This window comes from Mastomys coucha, unplaced genomic scaffold (genome assembly GCF_008632895.1).
Source record: "Mastomys coucha isolate ucsf_1 unplaced genomic scaffold, UCSF_Mcou_1 pScaffold12, whole genome shotgun sequence".
NCBI classification, from domain to species: Eukaryota; Metazoa; Chordata; class Mammalia; order Rodentia; family Muridae; genus Mastomys; species Mastomys coucha.
The window spans coordinates 29,768,609-29,795,889 of NW_022196894.1; the positions used below are offsets into that span (position 1 = coordinate 29,768,609).

A 27,281-nucleotide genomic window follows, 5' to 3' on the forward strand; every position below is an offset into this window, starting at 1 on the left:
TTTCCCAAGTGCCATCCTGAAAACTCATCTGCTAATGAGCAGTAAGCACACTGTGTACTGGGCAAGCACACACTGGGTCTGACGCGTTCACTCCATGTCCCCTTCAAATGACAAATCATCCACTTCCCAAGCAGACCAGGCCTCATCAGGACAGGGGCAGAGGAGAGATCAGAGCCCAAGGAGAAACTCACCGCCTTGCAGCCTCCTTGGGAAGCTGCAGTAGCTGTCCCACGTCCACTCCTCCATTCCACAGTCAAGAAGTGAAAACTCAGGCAAAGCCAAAGGGGCAGGAACTCCATCTCAAGCACAGCTCTGTGGATGGAAGACCGGGAAGAAGGCAGATTAGCCAAGAGGGCTGCTCAACACGGGGCAGAAGGAGCCAGCTGGCTCCCACATGTGTCTGGTCTTAGAGACCCACAACTGCAAGGAGGTGGAAAACCACAGATTATTCAAATTTCTCAGCTCAGCCAGCACAGCCAACCTTTCGCTGACACCATGGCAAGAGCTCATTTCGCTTTGCCTATGCCACTTAACGGGCAGGTGGCTGACCTCTAAAACCCAAAGGGGCAGCACAGGGGATGCATAGGACCTGATTACCAGGGCTGAGGTCACAGAGTTTCCTGTGTTTTGCCTTTCTGAGTCTTCCTCTCTGAAACTCATCTCTTCCTGAGGCATACATGAGCTTGAGATATACACCATGAATGAATGAGGGAATGAATGAGGGAGGAAATGAATGAATGAATGAATAGACAAAAGAAGGAGAAGCTAGGATAGAAATACTGATTGTAGCTTCTGGACTCATAGACATGTTAATTATCTTGCAGAAATAAGGCTTTCAAGCTAGGTAGTGGTGGTGTACACCTTTAATCCTAGCACTCAGGAGGCAGAGGCAGGAAGATCTGAGTCTGAGGCCAACCTGGTCTACAGAGTGAGTTCCAGGACATCCAGGGCTACCCATAAAAAAAAAAAAAAAAAAAACTGCCTTGAAAAAAAGGAGGAGGAATAAGAGGAAGAGGAGGAAGAGGAGGAAGAAGCAGCAGAGGCAGAATAGATGGATTTGAGAAATATGTTTATCATATTGTTTAACTTTTAAATATGGCCCTCCCCCCCCCAAAAAAAAAACCAATGTTCATGTTTTCACTTGGATAAGAAAAAAAAACTTGAGAAAATGAAAAAGCAATCTTTGGATGGATTAAATAATTCTGAAGTGCAGTTGTAGCCCTCTTGTCTGTGTGTATGAACAACAGTCCTGGGAAGGTTTGAAATGATACATCTAACAACAGAAGTCACCAATGAAGAGGTACCCATCGTCTTCACAAATTCCAAAGGAATAAGGGTCCAGGGATGATATTGGTTTATTCAGAGTTCCAAGTGGTCTGAGTATCAAGGGCTGAGAGCAGCCTAGGTCTCCCTCTCTGAGCTCCATAGTGGGAAACTGGGGGATTCCCCCCCTGCCCCCGTGGATGTAGTTGCATGGATAACCCTCCACAACAGCCCAGGGCTGCCCTCTGTTAGCCTCATTGGAAGCAAGAACCTCGTCCAGGTCCATCTGTCCTATCCTTGCCTGGATACCCCCAGGAAGGACCACAGGGCAGCTCTTCAGACTAGGTCAGCTGCACCCCGCTAACAAGAACCTCCTCACCTTCCATGACATTTACAGACCTTTCCGCTGACACACACAGGCCACCTATGCCTCCCTTCTCTTTGCTTTTCTTCTAACATGCCTACCCATCCCAAAGGGTAATTTAACATCCTGGACAGATATGAACGCTCACCATCAAAACCAGACTATCAGAAAAACTAAACAGAACAAGACAAATCAGGCTCAGCCATCACTGGAGGCCAGGTCAGCTCCCTATTCCACAGAAACAATCTGGGATCAGTCCTCGCCAGCCTCTGGGAATCCTGCCTAGGGCCCTCTTTCCATTTCTGCACACGTGCAGGGATTATTACACCACGGCCAGCACAGGGCACAGATGGCATATGCAGAGAGCCATCTGGACTCCTGTCCTCACTGTCCTCCCGGCACCCTCCCACACACACACAGGCGCCCCTGAAACTTTGGTATCCCCGCCCATCCCAAGAGAAGGTTGCCGAACTTAGAAAATGCCAAGGACACTAAAGAATGGCTCGCTCACGTTCTCATCTCACTCAACGTCCTACGTTTCCCGGAGGAGAGATGGGGAAATGGGAATTATCAGCACAGTAAATCTTCTTCACTTCCTGTCATGCGTGGGCTGCGACGTGCGGCTGTACCCTGAATACTGACAAACTAAATCTCCATGTGTGCAGGCCAAGAGTGCGGCTCTCCAGTGCTGCAGCACAACGATTCCAACTGGCGTGCTAGAGAAGCCTGGCTCGCCACACCCACAAGTGTAATGTTAATTTGTGAAACACCAAAATGTTTACAAAATTTAAATGTATCCTTTCCTCCTAAACTCAGCCAACTAGCCCAGAATACATACATACATACATACCAACATACATACAAGAATAAATCTCGCCATGCCTGTAAGGGCAACGTCTCGCCATAAGTTAACAGAATGTCATAGAAAGACGACAATAGAGTTTGGAACCTGACAGTCCAGAGTTTAAATTCCGCTTCCACTCTCCATCATGGGTATGGAGTCCCCAAGACTTGGATAATCCTCCCACAAATCAGGAGCAATAATATCCACTCAGAGACTTTTATGTGAGCCACAGAGGATGGTATATGCGAAAGTGCTTCATTAACCATGAAAGCCGCTAATAACGGAATTATTATTTATGAATTCCAAATAGCATGGAGCAGCATGGGTGGTTGCTGTTCTTATGTATCATCTCTGTAACGGTACAGAAAAAAAAGACAGCAGAGTGAACTTCTAGAGGGACGACTACATCGCTATACCGATGAAATACATAACATCTATGCAGGAAGGCTGGATTTAAAGGTCTGTGTCAACAATCAAGACAAGGGGTTGGAGAGACAGCTCAGCAGTTAATCACACTCCCTGCTTTTGCAGAGGACCTGAGTTTGGTTACCAGTACCCATGTCATGTGGTTCACAACCTCCTACAACTCCAGCTCTAGGAGAGCCAACACCTCTGGCCTCACAAGGTACCCCCCCACACCCCCCCCCACAAACACATACACACGTTTATACACACACACACTGCTTATAACTAAAAACACATTTCTTAAAGAAAAGGAAAATAGGATGACTCATGGGCACACTGCTGGCTGCTGACCAGCTAGCTAGCTATCCTCAGAACGATGGCCTCTTCTTGCCATGCTCTGCTCCCTTTGACAAGCTCTGAAGGGCTTTCTCTGCTTGCTTCCCAAGCCCTGGTAGCAGGTGGCCCATAGCATGTTTGGGTATTGGGAACACTCCTGGGAACTTAGCAGGCAGGAGAGTGGAGAATCCACATCTCTCCCTTCCCTCTCCCCTCGAGCCTTTCCTGGTAACCGCAGACTCAGGCGGGGACCATCACCCTCCCTTCCTCCCTCCTACCTAGAGTACAGATTCCTGCATGGCCAAGGGGCTACTGTTTAGCTTCTTAGCCTCCTCCATGGTTTTCTGACAATCTCCTGCATGACATTTCCCATTTGAAACAGTCTAGGTGCCCTCTGCTTCCTTTCTGATAATGTAACGATGTAAATGAAAATGGCCTCAAAGCAGTGTTCCATAAACACATGGAACCATAGGTAATACTTATGTTCTGAATTGCAGCCAACTTGGAAGGCTGAGGCAGAAGAATCACAACTTTGAGGTCAGTCTGGTCAACTTTCTGAGGCTCTCAAAATGAAAGATAAAAAGGCTGGTGTTCCCGGGCTGGGGTCTAGCTCAGTAATAGGGTGCAGCAGACAAGCATGTGTGTGAGGTACTGAGTGCAAGGCATGAAATGATGGGGCAAAAAGTAAAAGACTTTAAAAATAGCAACATTTTAGGCAGGGAACACTCTTCTAGACTACACATCTGCAGAAAGCTCCCAGGAGACACTGTACTACAGGGACCCGGATAAACAGTGCAGTTATCATATCCCACTAGAAAATCCCAGGAGCCCTGGTACCCAGGTACCCAGGATGACATGATGGCATCCTCATCTCTCCGCCCCTCCAACTGTTCCTGCCATACTAGCGGCTGCCAGGAAAGGGGCTGCAATCTCTCATTGCTAAAGGAGCCATTAGCAAGTGTCATACATACATTACCACATAATTAAGAGCTTTCTCCTCAAGTAATCAGAGCAGCTTTTTAAAAGTCTTAAAGAATGGGGCTTTGTGGAGAAGGCAGGCAGCTGTCAGAGGTATTTTGTATTAGAGATAAGAAGTTATTGATTGGGGGACAGGGGCATCAGAAGCAAATTGCAGCATCACGTGCGAAGGTGACACCCTGATCACACAGACGCTGTGACTACATAGGGGGGGGGCGGGGGAGGGCTGAGAGAAAGAAGTCTGCCTTTGTGTAAAAGCACACAGCAGCTGCTACCTAGGATCTTGGAAGCAAGGGGAGTGGGGCTGGTCTCAGACCACAGCATAAAGAATGTTAGCTTCTCCACTATGACGGCTTCAAACGGTCCCAGGAAGCACAGAGAGCCCCTGGCAGGCAGGTTTGCTCCATTGGATTCTTAGCACCAGACTAGTGGGACGCCAGCCTACAGCAAAATTCAGATCTAGAGCTGTCCAGGTGCTCTGCGCAGTCCTCTGTCCTCACAGGCCCCAAATGGGAGGGCATTCCCTGAACCCAGTCATGATGAAAACCCAGATGGATCCCGGCTGTACTACCCTACAAAACAACTGACTTGGAGTCTTCAAGAGTCCAAGTCTTGTCCAGGGTAGAGATTCGCATCTATTATCCCACAAGGCTGAGACAGGAGGACTGCCATTAGTTCTAGGAATCCTGGGTATAGACCCCCCTCATAAAACAAACAAAAATAGTATTATTGACTATCAATTATATACATATACATATATACATACATATCTACACACACATAAAATCCTACATTCAATGGTTTGGTCAGGGTAAAAGCAAAATGTTCCCTAAATTATTGGTCAACCAATTACTCAATTTAACATTATGCTTTTTAAAAATTATTTTACTTCCATTTAACCTTTCTGTAACTTGAAAATTTTCAAAATTAAAAAAATAAAGGGGGCTGGAGAGATGGCTCAGTGGTTAAGAGTTAAGACTGCTCTTCCAAAGGTCCTGAGTTCAATTCCCAGAAACCACATGGTAACTCACAACCATCTGTAATGGGATCTGAAGCCCTCTTCTGGTGTGTCTGAAGACAGTTACAGTGTATTCATATAAATAGAATAAATCTTTTAAAAAAATGTGAGATTAAAAACTTCTGAAAGACAACTTTCATAATGCATTCTTCATAATGCAATAATTCTAATTCTAATTAGAATAATTCCAATTCTCAATTCTAATAAGTTTCTTCTCCAATAAAATGAGACCAGCAGTGCTGCAGGTGTTACTAGATTAAGGTTTGTTTGGTTTTTTTAAAGACTTATTTATCCTTATTTGTATAAATATACTGTAGCCAGAAGAGGGGCATTGGATCCTATTACAGATGTTTGTGAGCCACCATGTGGTTGCTGGGAATTGAACTCGGGATGTCTGGAAGAGCAGTCAGTGCTCTTAACTGCTGAGCCAGCTCTCCAGCCCATAATTAAGTTTTAAAAGAATGTTCAGACCGGGCAGTGATGGCGCACGCCTTTAGTCCCAGCACTTGGGAGGCAGAGGCAGGCAGATTTCTGAGTTCAAGGCCAGCCTGGTCTACAGAGTGAGTTCCAGGACAGCCAGGGCTACACAGAGAAACCCTGTCTCAAAAAAAAAAAAAAAAAAAGAATGTTCAGAAAAGCAGGACAGCTTCCTCAAAAGCAGATGATTGTCCTACTGGACCCTGCTCTGCTGGTCTCAGGGACACAGGCTGGACAAGCAGGTAAGGAATGGAAGCTTTGAAATCACTGGAATACTGATGAAGGAAGGTTGGTTGCACATGAGCCCTCTGGCAAATAAATTTTTATTCAAAGTTTGGAGTTGGCCACCCTTTTGAGAAAACGTAGCATTTCTGTCCTGGCTAGGTTTCTAACTAAGAAACTGGACATTTCTGTGTAAACAACATAACCAAGATCAACTCAGGAGGAAAGGGCTTATTTCAAGGTAGGAACCTGGTGAGGAGACAAGGACTGAAGCAGAGGCCACAGAGGAGTGCTGCTTACTGGCCTGCTCCCATCTTTCCTTCTGTCCTTCTTTCCTTCCTTCCTCTCTTCCTTCCTTCCCCTTTTCCTTCCTTCCTCCCCCCCTCCTCTGGATTTTTAGAGACAGAGTTTCTCTGTGTAGCTTTGGCTGGTTGTCCTAGAGCTAGCTCTGTAGACCAGGCTGGTCTCGAACTCACAGACATCCACTTGCCTCCACCTCCCAAGTCCTGGGATTAAAGTTGTATGCCACTACTGCCTGGCTCAACTTGTTGGTTTTTTTGTTTTGTTTTGTTTTGTTTTTTTTTAATGATTATACTGGGCACCCAGTATGATTGCCCAGGTGTTTCCATAGTAAGCTAGGTCCTCCCACATCAACCATTAATCAAGAAAATGTCCCCCAAACTTGCTTACGGCTATCTGGTAGAGGCATTTTCTCAACTGAAGTTCCCTCTCCCACATGACTGTAGCTTGTGTCAAGTTGAGCAAAATCTGGCCATCACAATTTCCCAAAGGCCTACTCAGGTCTGTTTTAGAGCTGGAAATCCTAACAAAAGATGGAGCCGGGTGGGCAGCCAGCCTGGGGAATCCTGTAAAATGGCACCAAAGCACTTGTCAAATACAGAGCTCAAGATGTGTCCTGAGTAAATGTGTCAGGTCTGGCCAGGCTCTACCCTAGCGTCTGTTTGAATGGAGGTGTAAGAGCTATAGCAGCCCTCCCCATCACCCCAAACTGAGCTCTTCCTACAGGGACTGCTTCAAGCACTTGCTACCTGCTCAAATGCCATTTCCACAGGGCCACAGATGAGTAAATCGGCTCCTCGTGTGGTCAGGGCTAGCCCATCCAAACCAAGAGAGGTCAGCTCACTTTGTCCCTTCCATGGCCACAGAATGCATCTAGCCACAGATCGTCAAAAATGCAAGTGTGTTCCCACTGACAAATAACAGCTGGCTCTCGTGTGTCTCGCTGTGGCTGGCAATGAGCGTGTCCCCCTTTGTATGTGAGAAAATGCATACTCTCTTCCGAGGCCCACCCTGCGCGGCATTAGTTTCTCTGTTCCTTTCACAGGTCCGTTCCCTCTGGTAACTTCTGCATGAGTAAGGGCCAGCCACCATGCTTCTTCAAGAGGAAGCAGGACCACCCAGCACAGCCTTCAGCAGTCCCACTTAGGGGGCCGACACATGTCTTGGTGAAGCCAGGTATGGTGAACCAATGGGAAGCAGAGGCCTTCTGTCCCTCTGAGTCGGTGTGGAGGAAAAACCAAGATAAAGGAGCCATACCCTCTCCTTCCATTCCTGGCAATGCCCATGAATCTTGGACTTCCCTGGGGAAAGTGGCTACCCAGAGTCTGTAGGGCACCATACACAGAGACCGCAGAGATTACTTGAGGCTTATTTTAGCCTGTTGTCAGAATGAAAATACCAACTCTCCAGCGCGGTTTCTCTGAAAAGGCACAAAGGATCACCACCTGGCAGGGACTCCTAACGAATGCATCAGTGGCGCCCGCCCCTGCGGGACCAGAGGCACACAGAGAGGTGTGGCTGAGTGCTCGGAGACCGGAGAGCTTCTGTTCAAACTCAAGCCTGTGAGTTCCTCATCAACTCCACCTCAACAACCCCAACCCCCAACCCCAAGCCACCCTGGGACGCATGTGGTCCCCGGCTGAATGACACATTTCACGAGCTGGTTCCTCTGCAGGAAAGACCCTTCCTGTGGTCTTCATTTACCAAATTCCTATTTAATCCTTCGAGGAGCTCCCTCCTGTTCCTAGCCAAACGGTTCAGCTGAAGGATAACCTATAGTAGCACATTGCAGGGTTTCTTTTTATTATTATTTTAATTTTATGTTTATGAGAAGCAATTTGAGTAGTTATTAATTACCAGCGGCTTAACTTTCCTCCAACACTTACATATAAAGAAAGACTTTAACACAGAGCCAATTGAAGTCTGTCATCAGTGGCCACTGTATATCCACCACCTACCTTCTGCTTATAACATTTTACTGTACTTATTTTTATCATGTTTTTTATCCTTAAATTCATCATATTATTTATTTATTCATTCTTTTTTCTTTTCAAGGGTTTCTCTGTAATAGCCCTAGCTGTCAAGGAATTCACTCTGTAGACCAGGCTGGCCCCCAACTTACAGGTATTCCCTCCTTCTGCCTCCCGAGTGCTGGGTTTAAAGGTGTGCACCACCACCACTCAGCTCATTGATTATTATTATTATTATTATTATTATTAATTATACTTTAAAATAGATGGCTAGGAGCACCTACATCTGGTGGCTCACAACAACATCTCCAGCTCCAGAGGACCCAAGGCAGACTCTGTAGACTCCTGCATGCATATGCAGGCTCGCACACAGACACACATACACACAAACGATTAAAAGCAATACAAATAAATCTTAAACAAACAAACAAACAAAAACCCCAGCACAAATAGATAGGGTAAGATAGATGCCTCCCTGGTTAAGAGGGCTAGCTGCTCTTGCAGAGGACTTAAGTTCAGTTCCCAGCACCCACATGGGGCCTCATGACTGCATGTAAATACTCTTTCCTGAGATTGTGAATTCCTCCACGGGTATAGTGCACACACATATACTCACACACATGCAAATACAGGTAAAATACCAAATACCTAGGCACTGTGAAACATCCATATTCTCAACATTGAGGAGGCTGAGACAGGAAGGTGGTGAGCTTGAGGCCAGCCTGTGCAATTTCATGACCTGCCCTCAAAACAAAACTTTAAAAGGGTGGGAGGCAGAACAGGAGAAGAACTCTGACCTGGCTGATCAATGGAAGAACCTGACCTGGTGTGCCCAAGGACCTGGGTTCAGTCATCAACAGCAAACAAATAAACAAATACTATGGCCACCACTACATCTCTTCCAAAATACTTTAGAGTGCATATAAAACAATGCAACTCTGTAAACATCCCTGTAAGTGCGGGCTGGAGAGATGGCTCAGCAGTTAAGAGCACTGGCTGCTCTTCCAGAGAACTTGAATTCAATTCCCAGCAACCACGTGGCAGCTCACAACTATTGTTAACTCCAGTCCCAGCGGATCTAATGACATCTTATGACCTCTGGTCAATCACATTAGTTAAGTAAACACAAAATTTTGAAAACCTGTCAGACCAACATTGAGGAGGCTGAGGCATGAGGACAGTCCCCACGTGGGCGTTTCAAGTGCCTTGGCGGGTGGTTACAAAGACCATTAACTTGCCTGAAATTGAAAGATGTGGCCCCAGGCCAGTCAGGGAGAGAGTTGACTCTGGAGTCTGAAGGGTCAGTGCTCAGTCTTAGCACCCAAAGGGGACAAGGAAAGCCAGGAGAGACCAGGGTTTTCAGAGATATCTAGGATTCACTGAGCAGAAGCAGTGTGAAAGAAAAGTCAGAGCCTCAAATGCTGTCTCCTGAGGAGAAATCCCCTCCAGATGGTTATCTTTCTTAGAGGTAGGAGCAGGCAGTAGCACTGAAGGCAAGCCCAGGGACAGTGCCTGGGGGTGGTAAATGTGGAGGCTGGGACTGAAGGAGGGGAGTCCCCGGGGACCTCACAGAACTTTGTGGCCACACTGAGCGCATCACTGGTCCCAGTCTTGTTCTTTGTACCCACCTCACTAGTGAGAACCAGGGCAAAGTTCCTCCTTCCTCCTTTGTACCCTCTCTTGAGGCTAAAGTCACACACTGAAGACACAAAAATGTTGGGTCTCAGCCTCTGATTCTGTTTGTCCTGGAAAGTCTGTCTGTCTAGCAACTTCACTTCTCCTGCTTCTGGTAACAATTGCTTGGTTGCTTTTTTTGGGGGGAGGGGGATACTCCCTCCTTTCCTCCCTCCCTTCCTCTGTTTTATCATGTAAATTACATCACTTAGCCATTTTCAGACCTGCAGTCAAGTAGTGTTGGGTACATTTAACTGTTCAACCAAACCATGCCTCCTTTAGAAGTCCGGGTTTTGTTTTTTTTTTCTTTTGGTCTGATTCCAATTCCTGACTCCAGTCATAGGGACTATGGAGAAGGCTGGCCCTGTTACAACCTTCTGTGTCCCTGGCTTATATTAGACACAGTACAGAAGCTAGCTCTCTGAGAATCTATCCAGCGACAGTTACATCCCTAAGGAGAAAGAGTTTTTCTCCTGCTTCACAAGTCACACCAGTGGGGATGGGCTTAGAAGCTAATGAGTTCCAGGACAGCCAGGTGGAGTGTGTGCCATTGTCCAGAGTTCTCTCCAGGGACCAGTCAAATGGAGACACCTTCTCTGTGAGGCTGTTTGGTTTTGACTTTAACCTAAGCATTGAGGTTTTTTTGTTTTTTGTTTTGTTTTGTTTTTCTGGGCCCATGAATGTATAACCTCCTCTAAGAACTCTGGGGCTCACATATAGAGCCCATGGGGGGTGTCCCCAGGCCTCAAACCTGCAGCCGTGAAAACTGTCTGTACCTTACAGTCAGTAGCAGAGAGACACTGGAAAACCTTCCTTAGTCTGCTCTGATCCTAGTTACTGTGGGGCACGTGTTCACCGCCACAGAGCAACGTTGAGCTAGCAACTGCCAGGAGAGCAGTAGTTTTTTCCTGCCCAGCTCCTGGTTGCGTGCGTGTAGGTCCATGGATGTGTGTCCGTGCCTGGAGAGGCCAAGAGGACTACAGCAGAGCATTGGACAGGAGTCAGGAAAGCCTGAATCTAATCTCTCTCTGACTTGGGTAGCTGTGGACCAAATAACACCCCAGTACAAGTTGCCCGGAACGAAGGTTCTAGGAGAAGGGCTTTTGCTGTCTTCTGACTGAACACAGGCGGCTGACCTTGGGAAGAGCCTGGTTAAGTACGTGCCACTGTAGATGAGTTTCTGTGCCTTCGCCTGTGTGAGCCTCAATTTATGTTGAGGGGCAAAGGAGTCGATGCAAACACCTGTATGCTGAGTGTTCACAGCGTCCTCTCATGAGGTCCGGTCACTCAGACTAGGCAAGGAGCACTAACCATGGTACAGATGAGAAAAACAGGAGACTCAGAAGACTTCCCTAACCTGTTCACATTCTCCCTGAAGAGCCAGGAATCAAGGCATAGCTGGTTGTAAAGCCCTACGTGCCTCTCCCACATCACACCTCCTCTCTCAGCTTTAAGAGTTCCTGAGACTTCCAACTTATGCCAAAGGTGTAGCCCCCAAATCCAGCCCAGAACCGGGGAGTCTGGATACAACAAACTCAACTTCACAATGAGCCTGAGCGTGAGCGCGGGGTGGGGTGGAGTGGGATAGGGTGGGAGGGCTGCCGCCTGACTTCCCACCACCCTACCGGGTCCTAGCTCGCCCACCTCTGGTAGCACAGCGATGCTCGTCGGCGAACCCACGCACGAAATACTCACTGCTCCCGCAGGCCCAGGCGGCTCCGCGGGGCGCATCGTCTCCAGGGCCCCGGCCTCCTGGACAGCAGTTGCGGCTGCCGCGCTGCCTACTCGCTCTGGGGCATCAGATTATTTTAGAACTTGCGGAAGGAACCGACGGAAACTGAAGTCACATGGAGAGCTCGCCTCTCAGCGACTCAGCACTCAGCAGGCTTCTTACAAGGAACTGCCACAGCGGGGGGTGGGGGTGGGAGGATGCAGGTGGCACATGGCCCCTCAAGGACCTGCAGGGCTGTCACCAGACAGGTGCAGCCTGCCAAGTTCTGTTAGGTCGCTAAGCATGCTCCTGTGGCTCCTGCTTTGGTGGGTGCACACGGGAGCTGGGACTCCTGGCTTGTGGTCTGCTGTTCCAGGAACTCTTTACACGCTTCTATCTAAGGACCAGCATGGGGCAGAATTTAGCGAAGACACAAGTTTGTTTAACTGGAAAGGGGGACGAGTCCACCACGTAGAAGGGTCAAACATCCAGTAGTCTGTTTTCATCTTCTCAGCCAGTCTTTACCAATCCTCTTTTTTGTTTTGTTTTGTTTTTGTTTTTTGTTTTTTGTTTTTGTTTTGTTTGTTTGTTTTTCAAGACAAGGTTTCTCTGTATAGCTCTGGCTGTCCTGGAACTCACTCTGTAGACCAGGCTGGCCTCGAACTCAGAAATCTACCTGCCTCTGCCTCCCAAGTGCTGGAATTAAAGGCGTGCGCCACCACCGCCTGGCACCAATCATCTTTTATGGGCACCTTGCTTCTTAAAAATTAAGTAAATAAATAAATAAATAAAGGGGAAAGGAAGTCGGCCGTGGTGGCACACGCCTGTGATCCCAACCCTGGAGAGGCTGAAGCAAAAGGATCAGAGTACAAGGTCGACCTGGCCCAAATAGCCGGTTTGGGGCTGGCCTGGGATTTGTGAGACCTGTCACAAACAAACAAGAAGGACAGATGGAAGAAAAAAGAAAGGTCCTTTCTGCTTGTTTTTAACTGAACGTGCATTGCAGACTGTCATTATCAACAGCTTCTTGGCTTTATTGAGTATGGGTGTTCACAACGTTGTTTTGATTTGCTGTGTGTAGAAAGTTCACTGTGGCCGCAGCCTAGCACCTGCACAGATCCAGTCCTGCCCATGTCCCAGCTCTAAGATGGAGAAATGGACATGAACTCCCATCCCCAACCATCCACAAAGGAAAAAAATCGTCTCTCTAAGGGAGTCTCACTGGGGTATACAAACCACACCAAAGGGCGGCTCCATGCCCAGCAGTATTAGATGGCAACACAAAAGGAAGTGGAAGGAGGCTGGGAGATTTTTTTTTTCCTTCAAAAAAAGAATTATGTAAATTAATTATACAGCCTTTAAATTTTTTGAAATTAAAATATAATTCTATCATTTCCCCCTTCCCTTTTCTCTCTCTAACATTCCCACATATCCCACACTGTTCTCTTCCAAATTCATGGCCTCTTCTACTTTAACTGTTTTACATACCTATATGTAAACACACACACACACACATATATTTATTCACTTGTAAAGGTTGTAACAATGGCACCACTGAAGAAGAAAACAAGTGTAGAGAAAATTGTGAAACACTAAGGTTTCTGACTCAGATTTTTCCTTCCTGCCAGGTGCATGTTCTCTACCCATTTTGTGTCTGCCAGTGCGTGGCTCACTCTTATATCTGGCTTCAAGCTTCTCTTCCAAGAAAGGACTTGTATTCATATTTAAAACACTTATTTGTTTGTTTGTTTGTTTGTTTATTGAGACAGAATCTCTCTACATAGCCTTTGCTGTCTGGGAACTTACTATATAGTTGAGGCTGACCTCAAATTTATAAAGATTCACCTGCCTCTACCTCCTGAGGATTAAAGGTGTGTGCCACCACACCCAGCTATATTTTATTTTTATTTTACAAGTACTATCTTCCAGTCTCAGCTTCCCAAGTGCTGGGGTTACAGGTGTATGTCACCTTAAGGACAGCTTTTTCTGCTGGGTACTGGTGGCGCATGCCTTTAGTCCCAGCACTTGGGAGGCAGAGGCAAGCAGATTTCTGAGTTCAAGGCCAGCCTGGTCTACAGAGTGGGTTCCAGGACAGCCAGGGCTACAAAAGAATAGATTTTTCTTTTTTTAATATAGTTTTATTTTTTTTTAGCAAGTGTATGTGTGTATGTGTTTATGTACATGCATACCATGTTTGTAGATGCCCAAAGATACCAGAAGAAATTGTCAGACCCCCTAGAACTAGAGTTATAAGTGATTGTGAACCACCAGACATCACGTCTGGGAGAGAACTCAGGGTCCCCTGAGAGAGCATTGAGTGCTTTTTAACTACTGAGTCGTCTCTTCTGTCCTAGGAATGATTCTTGAATCTGATTGTTGTGTGACTTTTCTTGGGGAGATCTGAACAGTTATTCATCCCAAACAAGGCAATGATGACAGAGCAAAGAACCAATTCCACCCAAATATAGCTTAGAGAGTTGGTGAGTTTCCTGGGGTTACTTATAGGAACAAGGTGATTCACCAAGAAACCTACCCTAGTATGAATGACAGCTCACAAAACTGCACTCCCAGAGACTCCTGCACCCACAGGAGCCTCCCCATTACATTCTCTCTATACATTACTGTGCTATGAGCTTGGGGAGGAGAGTCTTACAAATCTTGCAAGTTTCAGGAGCTTCCTAAGCTGCTTTTTACTTCCTGCTTTTGTTTATCTTCCTTCTTCCAAGGGTCTAGCTCTCACCAACTAATGTCTGAGTGACTTCAGTAACTTCCTTAGTTGGCTCCCTGTCCTAAATCTTGTCTGTCTCCAAGTTAGACTCCACCCATCTTCCATGGGTCATGAAACTAAAATGCATGGGGATCAATTCGTTTCTTGCTTAGGGCTTTTATGGCCAGCCATTGTTCCTGTTTACCTGGGCCAGTGTTTAAATCCTGGTTCAGCCAGTTTAAGAATCATTGAGGCCTGAGTTCTACTGAGTTCTAACATCCTCATCCACTTTTCTTCTTCTTTGCTTCTTATAAGACATTTAGTTGGCCTGGAAGTCACAGTTGGTTCTGCCCTGATCCAACCTGCCTCCACTTCCCAAGTGCTTCACATACCACCACACCCACCCACATCACCCACTTGTATATGCTTTACCCATTAACATTCCTTTTTTTTTTTTAAAGATTTATTTATATAATAAATAGCTCTCTTAAGACACTCCAGGAGAGGGTGTCAGATCTCATTACAGATGGTTATGAGCCATCATGTGGTTGCTGGGATTTGAACTCAGGACCTTCAGAAGAGCAGTCAGTGAGTGCTCTTAACTGCTGAGCCATCTCACCAGCCCCTGAAACTGGCCATGTTAAAGACTGTAGAGAAAAAATGCTGAAGTTGGCTGGAAAATAGTACAGATTGCTCTCCTATAGTAGCAGCAGGACCCAAAGACTTCCAGGAGAAACTAGGGCAAAGCTGAAAACAGGACATTCCTCACACCAGCAGGTCTGTAAGCCTGAGTGTCCAGCCAGAATTCTCCTGCTCAACTGGATACTCCAGGCTTCCTCCCAAGACCCAGGAGATCAGAGTCCTTGGTCTCCAGCAGAACCAAAGAGGCTCTGCTATCACTGACCAGACTCACTCCTCTCAGCATAGCTTTGTCTTTTTCTTGGCCTTATGGAATTTGTTCTGGCTCCTAGTCAACAATGCAGATTTTGTGTTCTTCTGTTTAGTAGATTAGTAGCTTCTTGTCCTGTTGTCATGACAATATATGGTCTAAGCAACTTACGGAAGGAAAGGTTTATTTTGGTTCACAATTCTAGGCTCCATTGTAGTGTGGAAGTCATGGTGGTTTGAGCCTAAGACAGCTGGTCATTCTGTATCCACACTCAGGAAACAGGAGGAAGATGAATGCTAGCGCTCAACTGCATTTCTTCATTTCACCCAGTGGAGGACCTGGCCCATGGTGCTGTTGACAGTTAAGGGCATCTAATATAGATAAGCCTTGACAAGCATTGTCTCTTAGGGTAAATCCTGTCAAATTGGCAACCAGGATCAATACCACCACGCTGTCAGGAAGCACTCATACATCCCTATGCGATCTCAATGAGAAGAGAGGCCAATGCCTGGCTCAGGCTCCCAGAATCCACTCTGTTCACTGTGCATTTCCTCAAACAGGCCATTCTCCCTCTGTCCAGAGACCTCCTTGGCTGGAACGATCTCCTTCCTGCCTTTCCCAACTCTTTCTATCCTAAAGGCATGGCTGGGGCTCCCCCTCCTCCAGGAAGCTTTTTCCCACCTCTGCACACATTGTATACATTTCCCCCTGGCCTCAGGACAGAGCTTCTGTTGTAATTTATCTTTTTGAAATTATGTCTTGTTTTCCCAATCACACTGCAAACTTTTGAGAGTAGCAACCATGTTCTACTCTATAAAACATACTGCCCAATGTGCATAAAGAGATTCAGTAAACATTTGCTCAAAGAAGAAGGAAAGGAAAGAAAGGAAATAGGCAATAAATAAATAAATCTATCTTGTCTGCCATTCTCCAGTTATTGACTTTATTTATTATTTTTTGAGACAATATTTCTCTTGCAACAGCCCTGGCTGTCCTGGAACTCACTCTGTAGACCCAGCTGGCCTTGAACTCACAGAGCTCCACCAGCCTCTGCCTCCCAAGTGTTGGAGTTAAAGGCATCCTCCAACACACGCAGCCAGTTATTGACTTCTGAGAGTTGTTTTAGGGTTGTGGTGGTTTAAATGAAGCTGATCCCATGGAGTCATGTGTTTGAAGATTTGTGTTGTGCAGCAGTTTTCTCTGGGACTGAAATATTCCATCCTGCAGGGAACCTCCTTAAACCAGAAAATAAACAACTCCACACAGCTTCAGGAAGTCCCTGAATCTGTCCAAATTCACTAGGCTGCTCCCTCCCAGAGAAAGCAATAAGGACTCCTGAGGGCCACTCTCAGACAAGACAAGCTGCGAAGAAGATCTTAGACTAGACCAGCAGCCCGGGGGAAGTAGAAATCAGCCAAGCTGCCTGGGAGCTTGTGACCAAGCTGAGTCACAGGTTGGAAAGGACACACTCCAACCTGTTGAGCTGCCTGCATGCATGTTGTGCAGTGTTCCTAGCTTCTGGGAGCTGTCACCAGTTCTGGAGTGGGCTTTGATGATGCAGCTGTCTTGGAGTCATTTCTGCTCCTGGGAGTAACCCCTCACCCGTATTCCTGTAAGTGACCTGTGGTGGTTTAAATGAGAATGCCCCCCATAGACTCATAAATTTGAAGCCTTAGTTACCAGGATGTGGGATGATCTGAGAAGGATTTGAAGGACTAGGAGTGGTGGCCCTATTGGATTAGTTGTGTCACTGAGGGGGTGGACTTTGAGGTTCAAAAGCTCACACCAGGCCAGAGTCTCTCTCTGCCTGCCTGTCAACCTGTAGTTCAGGATGTTGTTCTCAACTGCTTCTCCAGCACTGTCTTGGCCATGCTCCCTGTCATGATGATATTGGACTACCTTCTGAATTTACAAGCAACCCCCCAATTTTTTTTTAAAGATCTCTTTATTATTATATGTAAGTACACTGTAGTTGTCTTCAGACACACCAGAAGTGGAAGTCAGACCTCATTACAGAGGGTTGTGAGCCACCATGTTGGTTGCTGGAATTTGAACTCAGGACCTTTGGAAGAGCAGTCAGTGCTCTTAACCGCTGAGCCATCTCTCCAGCTTGCTTTCTTTTATAAGAGTTACCTTGGTCACAGGTCTTGTAGAACACTTGGTCTCCAGTTTATGGCTATTTGTAGGGGACTAGGAGGTAAGGATCTTGCTGAAGAAAGTATGTCCCTGAGGGCAGGCTTTGAAGTTTCAAAGGACTCATGCTATTTGGAGTTAGCGCTCCCTTCCTCCTACTTATTTCTGCCAATATGGCTTTGCACTGACATCATGGACTCTAACCCTCTGAAACCATAACCGGAACTAAACAGTCTCTTATAATTGCCTTGGTCACAGTCTTTTGTGGCAACAAAAGAAAGATAACTAAAGCAAGTATTTTTGTGTGTGCTTTGTTTGTTTGTTTGTTTGTTTTCTTTTCTAATTTGAGACAGGGTCTTTCGACATAGCCCTGGCTATCCTGAAACTCACTATATAGACTAGGCTAGCCTCAAACTCAAAGAGAGTGCTGGGAATATAGATGAGTATCACCATACCTATTCTTTTTTATTTCTTTCTCTCTGCTTAAAAAATAATTATTTAGCCAGGTGGTGGTGGCACACGTCTTTAATCCCAGCACTTGGGAAGCAGAGGCAGGTGGATTTCTGAGTTTGAGGTCAGCCTGGTCTACAGAGTGAGTTCCAGGACAGCCAGGGCTACACAGAGAAACCCTGTCTCAAAAAAAAATTATTATTATTATTTATTTTTATTTTATGTGTATTGGTGTTTTGCGTGTATGTTTGTATAAGGGTGTCAAGTCCCCCAGAACTGGAGCCACAGGCATCTCTGAGCCGCCAAGTGAGTGCTGGGAACTGAACCTCTGTCCTCTGGATACACGGTCAATGCTCCCAACTGCTGAGCCATTTCCTCCAGTCCCCTTTCTATTACTTAAACTAAGCTTCCTAATAGCTTGTCACTTGTGGGCCATCTCAATCTCCCAAAGAGATCAAAAGGAACTTGCTTTGTTGATGACAATCAAATTATCTTCAGGGCCACCATCAGAAGATGCTTCCAATGGAGACTGAATGGTTATATACCTGAGTCAGAGTGGAATATATAACAGATCTGCTGGGAGCAAAGGGACCAACTCCCCTCTGCAGAAAGGGTCCATGGGAAAGAGGAGACAGTGCATGTGGCCCAGCCATGAAGTAGTAAGAACTAGGCCCAGAAGGTCGCCTTTGGCCCAGAGGCTGTCCCTTGGCCTCACCTCTGGCGTTTTCCACCTGCCACGGGCTCTCGTCCCCTGGCCACACTCAGAGCAACTTTCCTATCCTAGTCTTTCAGTGTGGTAGCTGAGCCTGGCCAAGCAGCGAGCTGGTGCATGCTGTACTTCTCCCAGCCTTGGCACATGACAGGGAGGGGATTTCCTCTGAGGCCTTAACTGGGAATTGTCCTCTTGCACCACGTCAACTGGTTGCTACAGGACACTCTTCTGTAGTTTCATTTCCCTCATTTGGAATAAAGTTTTTAAGAACCAAATCAGAGAGAGATGAGGCCACCGCCCACACTGGCACCTTGTGATGCCAATCCTGAGAAGGCTTAGTATAAAGGCTTAGTGTAGAAGGCTTGAGGTTAGTGTAAAGACCCCCTAAGCTTGGGGGAGTGTGAGGTACACAGGTTGCCACTAGATCCTTCCCAGCATCTTCCTCTTCTTTAGCCTTCTGGAGGATGAGGATGGTCTCAAATCCTGAGGTCATCTCCTCGGGCCCTGGTCTTCCTCAGCCATTAACTGCAGTGACTTGTCTCTATGGGCACGCCACCTCTTCCTGTTTTGGAAACACTGACAGTATCCACAAATAACCAAAGATCTCATGTTGTACAAAGACAACGAACAGTCGTGGAAGTCTCCTGTCAACGGCAGAGCTTGACTGGGAGTGGGGAGGAAGGTGGGGCCTCGCAGCTGACTACCTTGATGAAGAGGAGGAAAGCGTAACTATGGAAGATCTCAAGCAAGTTGTTGTGGGATAGCTGAGCTATGACTTGTGTGGGTCCGAGACTGATGGATGAGGAGAACCTTCAATCAAGACAAGGCCAAAAGAAGCTACTAAGGGAAAGAAGAGGCGTGCTTACCCGTGGCTCTGTCCAAGGCCACAGGGGAATCAGTCATCTGTTGCGGTTCTTCACATCCCTAGGGGCCCCGAGTCCTGAAACGCTGGTGCTCTGATTTGGTCCTGCTTATGTGTCCTTAGCCTAAGCATTTTGCAGGAGCTGTGCAAATGCTTCTTAGCCAAACAAAGGTGGGCGTCATTTCCTCTGCAGCAGTGGGAGAGGTTGAGGACTTCAGAATACTCATTGATAACTCAAAAGCACTTTTCCAGCCTGGCGGTGGTGGTGCTCATCTGTGAGTTTGAGGCCAGCCTGGTCTACAGAGTGAGTTCCAAGGACAGCCAAGGCTACACAAAGAAACCCTGTTTTTTTTTTTTTAAAAAAAAAGCACTTTAACATTTTAAAAAATCTGTTTATGTGCATGAGTGTTTTTCCTGAATGTGTGTATATGCACCATTTGTGTACCTGGTGCCCGAGGAGGTTAGAAGAGGTGTTGGGTCCCCGGGAATTGGGATTACAGAGAGTTCTGAGGCACCATATGGATACTGAGAAACAAACTTGGGCCCTCTGCAAGAGCAACTGCTCCTAACCACTGAGCCACCTCCCCAGCCTCTAAGACAGATTTTTCATAGCTAATGGATGAACGCCTCAGAATCCTTGCTGGAGGCTTCTCCCATGTCACTCTGTCGCTTCCATGCTTAGTCACGCCACTGAAAAACGAAGTCTTCCTCCCAGCCCAGTCCCCTTTCTAGGCAACCAGAATTCTGTCTGGGGCCAGTGAGATGGCTCAGTGAGTAAAGGTGCTTGCCTTCAAGCCTGCAGATCTCAATTCAATCCCCAAGACCCACTTGGTAAGATGCAGAGAACTGACATCTTCAAGGGGTCCTCTGACCTCCAAAAGCATGCCACGGTAGGCATGTACCTATGTACATACACATACATTCTCTCTAAATAAATAAATAATTTCTAAGTGGCAGCTGGTCATGGTAGCACATATTTGTAATCTCAGCATCCCAGAAGCAGAAGCTGATGGAGCTCTGTGAGTTCAAGGTCAGCTTGGTTTATATAATGGCTATTATAGCCAGTGCCAGACCAGTCAAGGCTACACAGTAAAACCCTGTTTCAAAATACAAAATAGTAATTTTTTTTTTTTTTTTTTTTTTTTTTTTTTTTTTTTTTTTTTTTGGTTTTCTCTGTATAGCCCTGGACCCAGGCTGGAGTCCCCATCTTAGGCTGCGTTCTCCTCCCCACCCCACCCCAGCTACCGCTTCCTGCAATCTATCAGCGCTTCCTGCAAGCCAACATCTGATGGGAGCGAAGGGTAAAATTAAAATGCAGCCTAATTCCTCGAATTTTGTCAGCCTGAGCAGAGTTCACACACCCCAGCAGCGAGGTAGAATGCCAAAGAGGGAATCCCTAGTCACACCATTTAAACACCAACCCCTTGTCACTTTCTTTTCCCTAACTTTGTTTTTTCTTCACAGTATATTCATGTATGTCACTGTGCAATGCTTTATTATACACACGCTTACTAATTAATTTCTCCCGATCACCAACTAGACTATGTGCTCCTGGGGAAAACACCATCCGTTAACTCACTGCTGTACACCAAGGCTTGCCACACATACCAGGTGCTCATGAATTTCTGTGGACACGAATGAGTGACCGAATGAAGGTTCATATACACGGAAGCCTCAGGTGAGTGGTGGGATCAGGATCAGGTGACACACGTTGTTAAAGTAGTGAATTGGGGCGTTGGGCGAAAGCAGGACAGGACCCTTGCTCTTTCAGAGGCCCTGAGCTTGGTCCCCAGCATCCACTGTTGCAGGGCATTTGATCCCATTGTGAGCCCCTAGATTGTGTACTGTAAGAATGTGTTTGTAATTGTGTCTCAGCCTTTGGTGCTAGAGGTTTCTGTTTACTGTAAACAAATAGTAATTGCCCTGTGGCTCAGCCCTAGCACACACCTTCAATCCAAGAGCTAAATAAGGTCAACCCTAGGTCAAGAGGCAGAGCAAGTAATCAGCCTACAGGGCAGAAAGGAGGTCTTTGAGTTGAAGGTATCTAAGTCAGCATGGAGGAGAAAGAGCTCTTTTCCTTCTGGGACATCTGTGAAGTAGGAGGGTCAGCTGGGTGCTTTCTCTGCCTCTCTGAGCCAGCAGGTTTTCACCCCAGCATCTGGTTCCTGAGTCTTCATTTAGTAAAAATGAACGGCTGGAATTTAGATTTTTTTGTTTGTTTGTTTGTTTTGTTTTTTCAAGACAGGATTTCTCTGTACAGCTCTGGCTGTCCTGGAACTCACTCTGTAGACCAGGCTGGCCTTGAACTCAGAAATCTGCCTGCCTCTGCCTCCCAAGTGCTGGGATTAAAGGCATGTGCCACCACTGCCCAGCTTGGCATTTAGTTTTTTAAAAAAGTTCACATCAGGTGGCTCAGAACCACCTTTAATCCCAGCTCTGGGAGATTTGGTGCCCTCTTCTGGCTGCTGCAGCATATGCACTCACATACACTCACATGCATGTACACACACCAGCATGTGGTACATCTACAAACACACACACTTATAAATAATAACATAGATCTTTGAAAGTGGGAAGTTATTATATAAATGTCATATGTAAGTTATCACATAATGCCCTATTTTCCCTGACAGAACAGATCAGTGAAAGGTAAGCAGGGGTGGGACCTATTGTCCATAAAATATGATTTAGCTTTGACAAAAATTAAAATTTTCTGCATATGGTGATATAATCAAAGCAAAGGAAAGAAATCTGAATATCCTGTTGAGCATCAACAAAGACATGCCTGGAAAAACAGGTCAGGGCTTGAGAGAAAGAGACAGCCTTTATTATTATTATTATTATTATTATTATTATTATTATTATTATTATTATTATTGGACCCAAACTCAGGTCCTCTGCAAGAGCAGCAACTTCTCTTAACCACTGAGCCCCACCTAGGTTTTAGTAATTTTGACTGTTTATTACCTTGGGACTGGAGCAATCACTTGGTGGTTAAGAGTGCTTACTGCTCTTGCGGATTGATTCCCTTAATTCAGTTCCCAGCACCCACATGGTAGCTCATAACCGGTCATTACTCCAGTTCCAAGGGATCTGACACCTTCGTTTGATTTCAGGTATCAGGCACACAAGTGGTACACATACATACATACATGCAGGCAGAATGTTCATACACATAAAAAATACCTTTTTTAAAAACTGGGATGTGGTGACACACACCTTTAATCCCAGCACTTGGGAGGCAGAGGCAGGCGGATCCTCACAACTCTGGAACCTACAACTGAGCCTCCCACCCCTCTCCCTCCCCTCCCCCTTACACACTCCCTTCCCCATCTCCTCCCACCCACAGTCCCATATCCTCCCTGTACTAGGAATTCACCTCCAGTTCTGTTCCTTCTGCCCTTGAGTATTCCCTTCTCTGGGTCACCATGTCCAGGATGATTCTGAATTCTAAAAAACTCTGAAGGTTTGAGGCCAGCCTGGTCTACAGAGTGAGTTCCAGGACAGCTAGAGCTACATAGAGAAACCCTGTCTCAAAAAAACAAAACAAACAAACAAAAACAAACACACACACACACACACACACACACACACATATAGTATTTTTTCAGGCCCGGCAGTGGTAGCACATGCCTTTAATCCCAGCACTTGGGAGGCAGAGGCAGGCAGATTTCTGAGTTTGAGGCCAGCCTGGTCTACAGAGTGAGTTCCAGGACAGCCAGGGCTATACAGAGAAACCTTGTCTCAAAAAAAAACAAAAGATCAAAAATAGTATTTTTTCTGACTGCTAAAGGAAGGCAAAATTAAGAAAAAGCCTATTAACCTATTGCTAACATTATATGGCCTTTCAAGCTTCCCCTGTGCAATGCACAACTATATATAGTATTATTATATATCTATCATTTGTGTTATACTCTTTGTGATTCTTATAAATTTGCATTATAATTTATAATTTATAGCAGTTGAGTGGTCTTTTCATGTCTGCACAGTTCCACTATCCAGGCCTCCTTTGTGTGGCACTTTAGCACTGGTCCCAATCCCTCACCCTAAATTCTGGGGGCCAGCCAGAAGAGTGCCAAAGATCACAATGTCTCATAATTTAGAGGCATGACACTGTTGGTTACATAATTCCTTCAGCTGGGTCTAGGGCCACGATGCCAAGTCGATACAGTGATATTTTTGACAACAAATGCGAAATTCACAATCACTGGGCGATAGAGAAACTGAAGAAAAAGCTTTTTACCATTTAAGGGCTACACAACCAAAACAGCGCTTTGGCTTTTAGAGCTTTTTAAGAGTTCAGAATCATGACCCATGGAAGGGAATACCCGTGGTCAGAAAGAACAAAAGGGGAGGTGAATTCCTAGAACAGGGAGGATGCAGGGCTGGGGGTTGGGGTGGAGGCGGGGGCGGAAGGTCAGCTGCAGCTTCCGGAGTTGTGAGGAAATGCACAAGCTAGGAGGAAGTCCTTGACAGCCCAGAAGCAGCTCTGGCAGTGGGGCAAGGTGCGCCTGCCACAGAGGCCCCCAGCTCAAGTTCACACCACAGCCACCTATCACCAGAAGCTATACGCTCAAGGACAAGACCCCACCGAAGAGCCCCTGACCGGGGAGGGCCACGAAGAAGGACAGCCTGGCTTTCCTTCCCAGGGTAGTGCAGCAGGCTGGCTCTTCCTGCTTCAAGTGTGGTTTTCTGGGGAGTGCTAGCAGATTTCCCCACAACTGAGGAAAGTGAAGCCCGAGAGGGAGAGAAGGATTGCCCTGTGGTGAACACAAGGGGTTGACTAGAGCCCCTTTGAGTTGAAGTGCAGGGTAAATGGAAGGAACTGAGACTTCTGAGCAGTGCAATGCATACTGGGAAATGTGGGGTTTAATTGGCAGTTGGGCAGTTTAGCCACAAGTGGGGGCAGGGTGGGGTTGGTAGAGGAGAGGGGCCACTGAGGCGGAAACAGGGAAGCTTTTTTTTTCTCACACCAATAAACCAAAGGAAGATGAACCCCAGAAGCAGTTACCAGCTTAGCTCTGAGCTCAAATGCTTAAATTCAGACCCCAACCACTAAGAAAAGCGCTTTTCCTCTCCACGCGTCACATAGTAGCTACGCTTAGCAAAGATAAGATTTCCATTGCTATCCTGAAGACAGGCGCTCAGCTGCTACTGCCTGCTTCCCCAGCGCCCCGCGCCCCTCCACTCCTCCCCAAAGCTATACCCCTTCTCTGGACTCTCTCCTTCCCAAGTTCCTCTAAGACTCTCCTATCAGTCTTACTCGTTGCTCTCTTGAGGATTCCACAAATGCCTCTCCTACATTTGCCCCAAGTGTATAGTGATCATTTCCACACTACTCAAGCTATCTCCACTTGTGTAAAATGCACCCTGATTCTTTCCAGAATCCAGCCTTCTGACAACTACAATCGCTGGATAGCTATAATTGCCCATCTCCTAGCAGGGAACTCTCAAAATAAGATGTCTTGTTTGAGGAGAAGCTGAGTGGCCCCCAGCCTCAGGCCTCTTCCTAGAGCCGTGGTTCTCAACATGTGGGTCGTGACCCTTTAGGGGCAACCCTTTCACAAGGGTCACCTAAGACCATTGGAAAACACAGATTTTTGCATCACAATTCATAACCGTATCAAAATTAGGTATAAGCAACAACAAAAATAAGTTTCCAGTTGGGAGTTGGCTACTCACGCCAACTTAAGCAGCGGGGAAGGTTTTCCTAGCCATGGACTCCCTTTGTAAAAGTTTGTGTCCTTTGTAAACCCTCAATGCTTCCAAGTGGCCAGGCCCCATCTGAGCAGCTCCGCAAGTCAGGGAGGAAAGGCTAAAACAGACGTAACTTAAGGCTGGAAACCCGCCAGCCAACCACTACCAGCCTCTCCCCCACCCCCAGACCATCGAATCTGCAGTCATTCCCAGTACCAAAGCAGAGGAGTGGCCAGGCCCTGCCCTACAGGAAAAACATCCCACCAATCCCTGAGTTTGCCGCAAAGATCAGGATACATAATCCCTCCAATCCCAAACCACCCTGGAACAAGGTTGGCCCACTAAGAAACCCCACATAAGCTTTGTGTTCTGCCTAGTTCTCTGCTGCCCCCCAGCAGAGGCAGCCAGTTCCGTTCTCAGGTGACCGAAATTCATGCGCATTCACTTCACAGAAACAAATGATTGTTGGCTGCTCAGTGGATAGAACTCGGGGCAACCATCCCTCCGTTTCTTCAGATGATTCACTTCAAGGCATCAGCATCCTTGGAAAGTCAAGTTCCTCATGTAAAATGGTGCTGTAGTGGCCAGCATGGTAGAAGGAAAGAACTGACTCCCACAGGTTTTTAGATTTTTAAATTACACTTATTATGTGTGCACATACATGTGTTTGTACATGTTTGTAGATCAGAAGACAACTTGCAAGAGTCAGTTGGAGCCTACTCTTTGGATCCTAGGGCTTAAACTCAGATTATCAGACTTGGCAGCAAACACCCACTGAACCAACTCACCAGCCCCTCCTGTGTATTTTAAATCATTTCTAATACATCCTAACACTTCTATACTATTCTATTCTAAAACTATTCTACACTGTTCTATTCTATACTTCTGTCCTATACCTAATACACTATAAGTGTGTAAATGGTTTTTATACTGTATTCTTTAGGGATATGGCAAGAAAAAAATCTAACCTTAGTGAGTATATATGTATTTTAAAAATTAATTTTTACTTTAGTAGACAACGTAATGGCATTTTTTTATAAACATGTATTATTATACTTTGTCAGACATAATTTCTTATTTTATTTTACTTTAGGACAGTTTTTAAAAATGTTTTTGTTTTGTTAGAGACAGGATTTCTCAGCCCTGTAGCCTGTGTAGCCCTGGCTGTCCTGAAACTCACTCTGTAGCCAAGGCTGGCCTCAAACTCAGAGATCCTCCTGTGTCTGCCTCCCACCATTAAAGGATTAAAGGGGTGTGCCACCACCATCCAGCTAGACAGTTTCTCATAGCCCAGGCTGTGCCACCACCATCCAGCTAGACAGTTTCTTACAGCCCAGGCTGGCCTCAAATTTGCCATGCATCTGAGCATGACTTTGAGCAGTCCTCCAGCCTGTACTTTCCAAGTGCTGGTAGTATAGGCATGTTCCCATGCTAGTAAAGGTTTGGGGAAAGAGGAACCTTTAGACAGAGCTAGTGGGGATGTAAACTGGTGCAGCCTCTGTGGAGACCAGTGTGGCATTTCCTCCAAAAACTAAAAATAGAACTGCCAGTTATACCACTTCTGAATTTACATGCAAAGGAATCTAAATCCACACACCTACCCCAAAGATACTTGTCTGTCCATGCTGACTGATGCCCTACGGACAATAGCCAAGATATGCAGTCAGCTGGAGGCTCAACAAGTGAGGAGAGTTTTAAAAGTGATGCAAACACAATGGAAGTCTGTTGAGCAATAAAGAACAAAATTATAACATTTACAAGGAATGGACTTTTTTTTTTTTGGTTTTTCGAGACAAGGTTTCTCGGTGTAGCCCTGGCTGTCCTGGAACTCACTCTGTAGACCAGGCTGGCCTCGAACTCAGAAATCTGCCTGCCTATGCCTCCCAAGTGCTGGAATTAAAGGCGTGCACCACCACCGCCCGGCAGGAATGGACTTAATGAAAGATTGATGTGTTAAGAGAAATAATTCAGACTCAGTCAAATATTACATGTTCACACATATGTGGACTTGTAAATTAAATGTGTGTGTGTGTGTGTGTGTGTGTGTGTGTGTGTGTGTGTGTGTGTGAGGCATGAAAGCCTAAATGGAGATGCAAGAGGAGGGAGGGGGACAAAAGAGAGTGAGAGAAAATCTGTGATATGAAAGCAGCCAGACTGCTGGGAAGAGGACAAAGACTCACCAGACGTGGGTGATAAGGGGGGGGTAAGAACCAAGCACAACTACACACAGAATATTCCAGCTATACACATACTCAGTGTCACAATTACA

At 46.3% G+C, this 27,281-nt stretch overlaps 1 protein-coding gene and 1 long non-coding RNA gene across 5 annotated transcripts in view; one reads left to right on the plus strand and one right to left on the minus strand.

Moving 5' to 3' along the window:
- Nrros (negative regulator of reactive oxygen species) overlaps positions 1–11,761 on the minus strand; it is a 16,452-nt gene extending 4,691 nt beyond the window's left edge. Inside the window, exons 1-2 of one of the 4 annotated variants that reach the window (XM_031363646.1) lie at positions 11,547–11,761; positions 192–312 (exon numbers count right to left, since the gene is read on the minus strand). In XM_031363646.1, coding sequence (XP_031219506.1) covers positions 192–299 — 108 coding nt within the window. In that variant the 5' untranslated portion in view covers positions 300–312; positions 11,547–11,761. Of the gene's footprint in view, positions 1–191; positions 313–2,477; positions 3,094–11,495 lie in introns of those variants that run through there. The other 3 variants (XM_031363644.1, XM_031363648.1, XM_031363645.1) reach the window with 3 other exon arrangements.
- LOC116085812 lies at positions 2,566–25,510 on the plus strand. The gene is made up of 3 exons (XR_004116732.1): positions 2,566–3,096; positions 20,856–20,993; positions 25,465–25,510. It is a non-coding gene; the product is annotated as an uncharacterized LOC116085812 (long non-coding RNA).
- Positions 25,511–27,281: the final 1,771 nt, after the last annotated feature.